This window comes from Oxyura jamaicensis, chromosome 3, assembly GCF_011077185.1.
Source record: "Oxyura jamaicensis isolate SHBP4307 breed ruddy duck chromosome 3, BPBGC_Ojam_1.0, whole genome shotgun sequence".
NCBI classification, from domain to species: Eukaryota; Metazoa; Chordata; class Aves; order Anseriformes; family Anatidae; genus Oxyura; species Oxyura jamaicensis.
Genome location: NC_048895.1, coordinates 48580609 through 48591712, shown reverse-complemented (window position 1 = coordinate 48591712; position 11104 = coordinate 48580609). Strand labels below are relative to the sequence as shown.

The 11104-nt window shown below is 51.7% G+C and overlaps 1 protein-coding gene across 1 annotated transcript in view; it reads left to right on the top strand.

Moving 5' to 3' along the window:
* The first annotated feature begins 1853 nt into the window (after positions 1 to 1853).
* FNDC1 (fibronectin type III domain containing 1) overlaps positions 1854 to 11104 on the top strand; it is a 66113-nt gene continuing 56862 nt past the window's right edge. The window contains exon 1 of the mRNA XM_035321773.1: positions 1854 to 2057. Within this exon, the coding sequence (XP_035177664.1) occupies positions 1973 to 2057 (85 nt within the window). The 5' untranslated portion in view covers positions 1854 to 1972. The remainder of the gene's footprint in view (positions 2058 to 11104) is intronic.

The window sequence follows — 11104 nt, the reverse complement described above, 5'->3', positions numbered from 1 at the left end:
TAAGAATCAGCAGTACTAAATATCCCTGGTCTTGGTTTGGGCTGCAAGTTAATCCTAGTTGTTATGTTAATGTCAGTTTGGCTAATGGATAATTACAGAAAACCTCTTTGCAGAAAAAAATAATAAAAATAAATAAATAAATAAATAGTCCACATTACCATAGGAACAAGTCCATACTCACTGAACCTTGGTGTCCTGCTTGATTCATGAGTTATTCACATTCTTGATGGAATTCTGCCTTTTATGTGAAAAACCTCTCAGGTGCACAACACATACAGGTGAGCAGGCTGGGCAGTTTCCCCCAGGCAGATGGCTGCTCTCCTGCATATCTCAATCCTCTGTCTCTGCTGGATGAACTTGCACCAGGTGGGCAGTGAAGAAACACTAAAGAAAAATACAAAGATTTTCAGTGGGTGGGTGCTTGAGGGGGTTTCTGAGGCTGTGCCTCCTGCCTTGCCAGGTACTGAGCATCACATTTGTTCTTAAGAGCAAGTTCAGATGTTCCTTTCAGAGTACTGGCTCAGCCTTCTTGTTCAATATCTGCATCCTCTGCAATTCGCAAACGATGACCCTGTCCAACAACAACTTCACCCATAAAGGCTCTTGCTGCAGATTTTAGGCAGGATTTGGTCTTCTGTGGTGCTGATGATCCCAAACACTAATAGATCTTTTACTTAGTTATATTTGCTAAAAATCTGGACCCAAGCATTCAGATCCCTCTCTTGTATTTTTGTTTCCCTATTTTCCATGTCTTGCTAGAGGAGTTTACCTTCTCCCAGGAACAGCTAGTGCTGCTGTGAGAACTGTGTATGTAGTCAGCGTTCAAGTCAGTCCGTGATTCCTAACCCAGAAAAGGCCTTTAAACTTAGTGGTTTGGGTGCAGGTGGCATTTAACATACGAGGTTGGCTGAATTCAGGTACCCTTCTGCCTCTCAGGAAGGGGAGAATTGAAGCCAAGGGAACTGGGAGCTAATGGAGCAGTGATGTTCAGACAATCAGGGCATCATTCAGAACAATGAGTTGAGCGTTGAAAAGCAACAAGAGGAGAAAGCAACCAGAGTTGCTCTGTCTGATGCTGAGCCAAGCGGCTGCACCAGCCAGCAGCATATTGAATGGGTGGTATTACATGTGTCTTACCTCTAGCTTTTTGAAACCCTGTCATCTAGAGACTCCCTCTTTTGGTATGCTGCTTGGTTTTTAAAAGCCTTTCACGGGCAATAGAGGTCAGCTTCTGGATGAAATATTCCAGGACTGGTGTAAGAGGGTTTTATGGAGGCTCCCACAGCTAAGGGATGGGACCAGGCTGGGACTGGACCGGCGCCCTTTGCTTGTCAGTGCTGGTGTACCTATGCTGCCACACAGTTTGGGTACCGAGTTAACTTTTGGGCTTCAGTGCCCACCTTGTGGAGCACAGCGACTGCCTTGTGCTGAAACAGGACCCAGGTGCAGTTCTGCAGGGGCTGTCCCCACAACCCACATGGATGTGCGGGCACCAGGTTTGTCTCCCGGTGCCTGGAGACCCCTCCAACACCACCCCACTGTAACACCGCCAGGGTAGGCAGCCCGCAGCATTTGCTATTAAAACACCAGCCAGCCAGCCAGCGAGCGCTGCCTCCACCTCAGGCAGCAGGGCAGGAGCCCTGGAGCAGGTGCGCCCGGCGGCAGAGGTGCAGGCTGAGCACAAACGGGAGCCCGATCCCGAGCACCTGCCGCGGGCAGCGCTGCCCGCAGGGACACGGCGGGTCCGGGCAGGTGCTCGGGGACCGGCACCGGGGCTGCGACCGGGGGCGGGCCGGGGCCGGGGCCGTCGGGGGGCGGAGGGCAGGCGGCCTCCTCCGCGGGGCCGCCCCGCTGCAGTGTCCCGGCAGCCCGGGAGGAGGAGACGGCGGGGCGCGCAGCGAGCAGCGGGGCAGCCCCGCGGAGACGAACGGCGGGCGGGCGGCAGCTCCGCGCCCCGCCGCTCCCCGGCCCCATGGCGGCGCCCCCCGCCGCCCCGCCGCCGCTCCCGCTGCTGCTGCTGCTGCTGCTGCTCGCCGCCCTGCTGCCCGCCGCCGCAGGTAGGCTGCAGCCCCCCGGGGGTGGGGGCCCGCTGCCGTTCGGAGGTGCGCTGGGGCCGGCGGGGGGAAGTCCTGCCCTCCAGCCCCGGGGGTGCCCGCCGTCGTGGGGCCGGGCTGAGCCCCGCTGACCAGGAGTGGGAGTGCAGCGGGGTCCCCCCGCTCCCCAGCCCCGCCGTCCGAGCCCCGCGCATCGCTCGCTCCAGGAGCCTGAGCGAGGCTGGGGCTGCTGTCAGGATTCCCCCGGCTCCCCGAGTCCGATTTAAGGCGCTCTCGAGGTGGGGTCTGGGTGTGCGACGGCAGGTCTTCCCCGTCCCTTCCTGGGGAGAAGAGAGCAGCCGGGTCGCCGAGCCCCGGGGCTGCCTCAGCTTGTGCCCACGGGGCACGGCTGGCGGCAGGGTGCAGGGGGACGCAGCGGGGGTGCTCCAGCACCAGACTTTTACCGCTGGGTGACGGTGACTGGGGAGGCATGGAGACACCCGCTCCCAGCTCTGGATGCGGTGTCTGCAGAGGACCCGGTGAAAGCTGGCAGCATCTCGTCCCCGGCAGCTCTGGGCCAGGTGGCAGAGCCCGGACCTGGTGTCACCGGGGTCAGCTGTACGAACTGGGAGCGTCTGTTTGACCCGCACCAAGGGAAGGAGGGGTCCTTGCAGCAGGTTTGCAGACCCTGTTCAGCCTCTCTCTGTGGGGCACCTGGCTCGTGGGGCGCACGGCTGTAGTTTGCAGGAGGCTGAGCGCAGAGGGGCTTTGCTGGCGGGTGCCCCTGTACCCAGGGTTGTCGTCTCTCTGTGTGATGCCCGTCCAGGATGAGCCTGGGATTGCTTTCCTGCGAGCGGGTTTGTAGTAGCACTGCTTTGTGGCAGTGGGAGATGGATGGGGAACGGGATCGGCTGTCCCTGGGGCTGCCTTCTGGGGAGCCAGAGAAGGAGGGAAGGGAGCAGGGGACGTTGTGTGCTGACAGCATGGGCAGTGTCCGCGAGAAACATCATAGCCTGTGAGGGAAAGGAGTTAACTGTTGAACACGGGCAGGCTTTTGCTTGTCTGACTGTAATGCCTAAAGTGATTCTAGGGGAGGCGGAAACTTTGCTGAAACTTTTGGACGGAACATCCACACACTCTGTCTTCGTTTGCAGTCACACACCAGTGTGCTGTAACGCCAAGCCAATTCCTGAGCAAACACAAATGTCTTGGCATGGTGCTGCGTCAAGTGCTGCGTGCTTCCCGCTGCGTACCTCCAGAGCACACCAAAACCTGTGTGAGGGGGTCACTGGGCTGCTAACCCCAGGGCAGCTGTGCAGGACATGGGTGCAGGCTGCATGGCTGCTGGTGGTCCCTGGTGGTGTGCAGGCCATGCAGAGCATGCACCACTTTTCTCCTCTTGTCTGGAGAGCAAACTGTGCCCTGAGCAAGTGCAGCCTCAGACCGCAGGGCTGGTGGGTCCTTTCCCGCAGGGTAAAACCCACTGCTCGGTGCCTTTGCTTCCCTTGGCCCTGCTTTCACATCTTCTAGCTGTGTTCTCAATGATCCCTTCCTGTTCTCCTTGCCTTGCCTTGCCAGCCTCCGGGCTGTTGAGGTGACCTGTCCCAAATTCACTCGGCATTTTGGAGCCTTTGCCAAGGCTCCCTGTCCCTCCCTGGGGGACAGGGACTGCCTTGGCTCCGCAGAGGGGACTGCAACAAAGGAAGGGGAAGAACCCTGCTTTTTTTTTTTTTTTTTGTCTGTGGAAAGAAAGAAAAAAGATTTTCCCCTGCGAGGTCTGGCCTTGGACTGGCACTATAATTGACTGTGCTTCTGTTCATCAAAATAGAAAGTCGGTGTGGAGCCTGAGCCCAGGCTTGCTGTGGGCAGGCTCTTGGGCCAACGAAGCGACAGAGAAGGGTGTTGTGCTGGAGCCAGGTTAGGGGGAGATCTTGTCTGTGCACTGCCAAGAGAGATTTTAGTTGCCTGCTGCCAGATCCTGCATGTGGAAGGACGTCGAGCGCATACTGACAGGCAGCTGATGGAAAGCTGTCCTCCTCTAGAAGCCCTCTTTGGTTGCCTTTGTACACAGAATATTCAAGCACCATCAGCAGGGAAAATGTGGGAGGGAATTAAGTAGAGGCTGGGCTCAGAGAGCCTTGCTGACAGGAGATCCAACTCTTATTTTCCCTCCTTGTCCAGACTGCGTGACATAAACAGAGAAAGTCGTGGGGTCTCCAAGGGAACTTTCCACTTTATTTAGCTCTAAGGAATGTATCTTCTCAGTTATTTAGGACAATGCTGTAATGCTCTTAACTGTATAGCTCTGTACCAGTCTCTGGGTGTGTCAGAGGTATGAAAGCCCCTGTGCTGTCCAAGTCTGTAATTCCAGCTCTTCAGACAGCACGTGGACCAAGGCTGGCTTGGACATATGGTTAAGAAGATGCATTCAGAAACTAGAGAAGGAAAATAAAGGGGGACTGGATAGATCATGGAGCAAAAAGGAAAAGGAAAAGGAAAAGGAAAAGGAAAAAGAAAAGGAAAAGGAAAACGAAAAGGAAAAGGAAAACGAAAAGGAAAGAAAAGAGACATGGCATGCATTTTCTGTGCCTGCAGAGGGGATGGGGTCTTGTCTGTATAACCCAGTGCATTGAGTGAGCCTGCATATGTCCCAAAACTATAGCTCTCCCCTTGGACACATGCAGTGCCTAAGTGATGTTGACATTTCTCATGCAGGACGCTGAAATGGTGGATGTGGCTTCTGAGTGTCCAGATACCTGGAGATGGACTTCACGTCTGCTCCAAGCGGTGTGTAGCTGTCTGCAGGTGCTCTGTTGTCTTCAGACAACAGATGAAGCGAAGCATTTTCACCAGGCTCAATTTCTGGTGCTCTTCTAGGGATCATGTGTTCTGCAGCTGGCAGCTGGGTCCCTGTGTCACCCAGATCTCCCCATCACAGGGGGAGAGCTCAGGAGTGTGGTTCAGGTGGCACTGGGGTGTGCTGCCATCAGGTGTCGTGTCTCTTAACCTTGTGGTGGTGTGAGTCAGGTGTAGCTAGGAGTCCCGCTGTCCCCCCTGACAGGACCCTTTTCCTCACTGAGCACCTCTAGAGCAAGCCGTGTTCGGTAGCCTGTGTCTGATGCCAAATACTCACAAACCTGCAGCCAAACCAGCACCTTCTTTTTCCTGGCTATGAACTCTCAGCATCCACTTACCCTGCTTGAGCCATCTGTCTCTGTAAGTCACTATTCCTGGCTCCCCCTTGCCAGCGAACCATCCATACTGGGACCGTGCCCGCATCGGGGTGACAGTGACCTCCTGCTTCGTGCCCGGCTCCTGCCGGGTGTGTGGAGGGCGAGCCGATGGTCGCTGTGCTCCCGCTGACCACCGAGGCACGGAGCAGGTGAAGCGGCCACTTCTCTGCCGGGAAGGGTGCAGGTGTTTGTTTTCCCTCCCTGCTTTCTCCCGGCGCTGCATGCAAACCGTGCTCCAGTGCAGCCTTGAGAGGGCACTCGCAGCACTGCGGACACAGCACGGGGCCGGCTCCCTTCGGCAGGTACCAGCCCCGATCCCTCCCGGCACATCCCCGCTTGTCTTCTCCACTGTGCAGCACTGGGAGGCAGCGGCTGTTTCGCTGCCGTGTTAGGCTACCAAAGCGCCTTTCTTCCTCTGAGTGCAGTCGAAGCTCGGTTTGCTCGGAGCAGGGAGGGCTCTGGGGCCAGCCGTCTGTATTTTGGCTACGTCTGCACTGTAGGTTCCGAGGAGAAGCATGGTTCAAGTGTTCAGGGCAGTAAGGGAGCGACTGAAGGAACGGGAGGTGGCCTGGATGGTTCTCTGCTGTGCATGTGCAATACGAAGCCTTTGAACTCGGGTTTACACTTTCATATATGTTTGCTATATTTTGCTTGTTCTGATGCACAGTTGGCTGCAAAAGCCTACTGTCTGTGTTGAATGTTCACAGACTGCAGTGCCAAAATAAGCACTGCCAGGATCAAGACAGTGGCTTAAAAAGCTCCATTTTTTTTTTTTATTATTATTTATTTATTTTTTTTAAAAAAAGAGAGAGAGAGAGAAGGTCTGAGATGTTTTGCTGTGCTCTCTGTTCTCTGGGACATTCATTCCTAAGCTTTCCTCTGCGCCCCGGACATCTAGCGATCCATAGGGCTGGGATGGTTTGGCCTGCATCCCCACTGCCCACCCCTTCTCCAAAGTACCATTGACACCAGCCAGGTTTTTGGGGCAGACTGCATGTCTGGCTGGCTGGGCTCCTGAAGCTCTGATCCCGGCTCCCAGATTTATTCCTAGCTGCTGGCACTGGCAGCGCCTGTCGGCAGCACCTCCTTAGTAGGATTCATTTCCTCTGGGGATGTGCAGGCACCTGGAAAGTGTCAGGTTTCCCTGGTAAACTTGAGAGAAGCCTGTAATGAAAATGAGCCGTGGACCACACGCTTGAGTGCTTAAGTGCTATGCTGGTAGCAGAGTTAACAAGGGCAACATCAAAGGGGGTTTTCACGGTGCCTCCTCGTTGCGTGGTCTTGGCCAGTGTGGCGATAGGAGAGGTTGTGCTGACAGTTGCTGCGTCTCCTGTTGCCAGCAGGACCTGTGTGGGCATCTCCATGCCCTCCACCTCCACTGTGTCCTCCACCTCCTCCGTGCCCTCCACCTCCTCCGTGCTGAGGGGGTCTTCTTCTCTCTGGTACGCACCTCTCTTTGGACCTCTCCTTCCTCATCCTTCTCTCCCAAGGCAGGCAGCTGCTGGCTTTCTGACAAACACAGATTGACTGACTCTGATTCCTCTTCCACGACTTCCTAGGTCTGCTCTCTGGGATATAACACAGGACCTTCTCTCCTCTACCCCTCAGAGGTTCTGCAAGTGTATGCTCAGGCTTGAGCATGTTTCGTACTGTTCACAACAATGCGTGGGGCAGTGCCGTGGCTTGCTTTCGGGATAATAACCATGTTAGTGGCTAGGGTTCTCCAGCGTTTATGTAGCGGCAGCAGGACATAAACAGCTACCACAAATGAAGGGAAATGGTCCGTAAAATCCAGAGCCTGTGGGATGCCTATTGGCCCTGTTTTTTCCTGGATTTCCTGGTTCTCCAAGTCTTTGTGCCAAAGGAACCTAAGCAACCTTCAGTGCCCCTGAAATCAGTCTGTATATGTGGCTGTGTTTCACTGCAGGGCTTACATTTGGCAGAGCTGGTCTGCATTTGGAGCAGACAGCCCTAAATAGTGGAGAAATGAAGGAAGGTGAAAGAATGGCACCAGTCATTTATAAATTATATCCTAAACAGGAGCTTTTCCTAAATGAAAGAAATATTACTAGTTACATCAGAAGAAATACTGAAATTGTGTTATAAGGAAGTCACTCTAAGTTTCTCCTTGCTCTGGAAGAAAGCCTAAAATGTGCATCCAAATCGAACTACGTACCTGTTGGAATGTGGTTGGCAGAAGTGCACATTTTGCATCACTATTCTTCGAGGTGTAACTTGATCAAATCTACTCTTCATTAAACAGAGAAAATTACCCTTTGAGGACTGTGAAGTGTGTTCCTCTCTCATTGTTCCAACACAGTTATTTCACTCTTACATCAAGTCTTTTTGGGCATCTCATGTCAGTCCCTGTTCCAGCAAATCTTTCCGACTGTTGTATTCTTTTGGCGTTTGATTATTTTTCCACTGGAGGGGTCAGTCCTTCTTAAAATGTATGTCTTCTGTAAAGTAAGAGGCAACTCTTCAAATGGTTATTTGTCGTCATGTTTACTACATACTTGGCTGCAGTGTTTTTGGCTGAAATTCTTTTTGTCTCAAAAAGGGAGGGTAAAAAAAAAAAAAAAAAAAAAAAGACAAACATAAGAGAAAGTGAATTGACCACATAATTTCTCTGGGTATTCTGTAACAAAGTGCTTCATCACTTTGGACAGACAGATGGAGGGCCAGTTTTAGATGCTGCTGTTCTTGCTGGATAGTGTCTTGCTTCACGTGGCAGCCCCACTGAAATACATCACAGCGCCAGAATCAGGCCCTGTGTGAACAACCAAGCTGAGCTTTCACATAGTCTAAATGTCTTTCCTTTTTGTCACCTTTTGAAGCCATGCCGAGTTTGGTGACATAATTGTGCGGCTTTTAGCGCTGGATCCTTTGCAGATGGCCCCTCGGCTCATGCACAGAGGGGCTGTAGCAGCTTGAAGCCGGCTTGGCAGAGGGCTTGCAGCACTTTGCAGGAGTAGGTGCTCTGGGTTTTGTTCGCAGTGCTGTGATCTGTGTCAGCCAAGCTTTGCGTCAGCTTCTCTCATAGCTGTGTCCTCAGTTTGATGTTTCTGGTCTCCTAAAGTAAATGTATTATAAACAATTTAAGAGCGAATGGCAGTGATAGAAAGGCTCCATCTGGCTCAGCTGGACTGGGACTTTAATGTGATTTTGAGTTGCATGTGTTTTTAATACACATATTTGGTACATGTCTGAGGTCTTACTACTGGGGAGGTGGGCTGGGGATCAGGAGACCCGGTACAATTTGTAGTCAGAGACAAACTTCCAGTGGCATCTCACCTTTCTTCATCTCCATTTCCCCTGTTGTAAAGGCATTCTGAATGTTTTTTCCACATTGTGGTGCCTGAGTACTGCCCAGCCTAAGCCACTGGTCTCTTCCACTTGAAGTTCACCCTGTCCTCTGAGGGCAGCTGTACAGTAGAGAGGTACATGGCAGGAGGAAAAGCTCAGCTCAGTGGTCAGGTCGTGTTTCTCTGGTCAAAGACAGAGCACAGATTTGGAGAGCCTGAAACTGCAAAGAGTAGCCCACCCCTCCTGCTTTCTAGTCCTCCCAGTCAGTAAACTTCAGGGTCATCTTGGGACTGTTTAGAAAGTGATTCTTAGTTCCTGCTTTTTGTTGACTTAATTTGTTTAATTTGTGAGTGAAATGATTTACAGATGATCTAGATACTTTCTGTGCTGTATGATCTAGGATTCTAGGGGCATCTGCCCCTAGAAGTGCCTAGTGCACACAAGCACAGGAGAAATAAGTCAGCTCCCCCAGGAAAGAACAGAGAATGAAACGCAACAGAAAAATAAGCTCTTCTGTGAGTGCACAGATACAGCAATGAAAACCTAGAAAGTGTGAACTCGAAACAGCGATGTTAGCAAGCCAAATATTCTTGTGAGACGTGTGAGACGAAGTAGCGTTTTGCTAGCAATGCGGTGGCCATCGCGGCAGGCTCTGGGCTCCTGCTGTTCGCTCCTCTTGGCTGTCACTGCTCCAGGCAGTGCTGCCAGAGCCTGGGTGCCTGCTCCAGGCCGCTGCCAGGCCCACTGCTCAGCAGGCATGGTCTGCGTCCTGGTGACAGCCCTTCTGGAGCGGCATGACAGCCATTTACTGCCACGAGATCCCCAAGACCACACGGTGGCCTGAGCCGCCCTGTAGGAGCTCAGGCCCAGCCTGAGACATGCCGTGCCCCTCACTGTGCTGGCTGCTGAGTGCCAAGCAACTCACAAATGTGCTCATTTTCCTCTGTAAAACCAGCTGTTTAGACCCCTCTCAGGGAGAGAAGCTGAGTGGTACGGGACACTGCGGGGTCCTGCTCACGTTTGAGACCACACCATGCAGGCCGGGCTGGAAACCTGCAGCTGATATTGCGAGGTCTAAATGGGAATGAGTGAGAAATCTTGGAGGGGTGGAAATGGACTTCAGACTGGTGCTTTAGCAAAGTTAAAAGAGAAATGACTTTGTATTTGTTTATGTCTTTCTTTGGGATGGTGACAAGGATTTGAGGTCATTGTGTTTAAGGGAGTCTTGTTGGCCCGTGGTCAGAGAGCGTAGTGGGGAAGTAGGAAGGCAGTTCCTAACTTAGCATGTATGATGGACATGGGTGTCCTGGGCAAGCGCATGAGGTAGCCTCAGCACATTAGTGTCTCAGGATAGTGGGAGATCTGTGTGATTTCAAGAATATACATACTTTGAGAGCTGGCACCATGGAGAAACAGCATTAGTGGGAGCACAGCAGGGCATTTGCCATGTTCAGGTGTAAGATTATTATTATTATTATTATTATTTTCACAAAAAATGTTTGGCATTGGCACTAACATTTGCATTCTGGTAGCTTTTGTAATGCTGGCTCCCTTTTTATTTTGTATTTTTCTTCCTTCAGGACTCCTTGTTGTCATTTCTTGGAGTTGCTTATCATTAGATGGATTTAAACTAGTTTGGGATTGCTTGTCTGCCAGAGCAGAGAATATCCTGGGTGTGTGGATGGCTCCTGGCTGGACTTCCAACAGGGCTTTGTGTTAAAAAGGACGATGATAGCTTCAGCTGTAGGCTGACAACACTTTCCATTGTGCATGCAAACATCTTGATATGCAGTCATATACAAACCATGGGCTTGCTTCTGGGCATCCAAAAGTAAGGGTGTCAGTGCAGTGGAGAGAGCTGAAGTGACAGCTCAGATGTTTGAATGACCCCAGGTTCTGATGGGGGCAAGCATCCAAGTAGGGGCTGAGTTAGTATGGTCCTTCTGAAAGAAGGGTTGCTTTAGGAGAAGGGTGATTCATTTTAGCATGTTGCCACCACTCAACCTGCTGCTTTCCTTGGAGAGAAGGAATATTTTTCTTAAGACTGGAGGCTGCGGAACAAGCTGCTTATAATTGCAATAAGGATGTCAGAAACAGACCCCAGTCAAAATGTAACAGCCTCCATGAAAGCAGTGATAGGGTTTGCAAGATTTTTGGCAATGACAAAGGACCTATTTGGTTCTTACAGCAGGAGAGGCCTCCTGAAAATATGTAACTTGAGATGCTTGTGCTGTATAAATATTTTGGGGTTTATGTATTTATTTTAACTTCTATTTCTACAAGCATTCCCTGTAAAAATGGAGAGAGAAAATATTAGAACTTTGAAACGTCTGCGGGAGCTTTTGAGTATTTTGGGGTATCTTTGTATGGAAGGAAATCACTGTTTCAGGAAACTTTGCTACTTTAATGAAATGTTTTTGCTTCTGAATGGTAGCAGATGGCCAACTCAGAATATAGTTGCTTAAGCTACTTGTAGAGCAGCTCAAACTTCTTTGCCTTGCCAGTAGTGACCAGCCTTGGTTAGAGGGACCA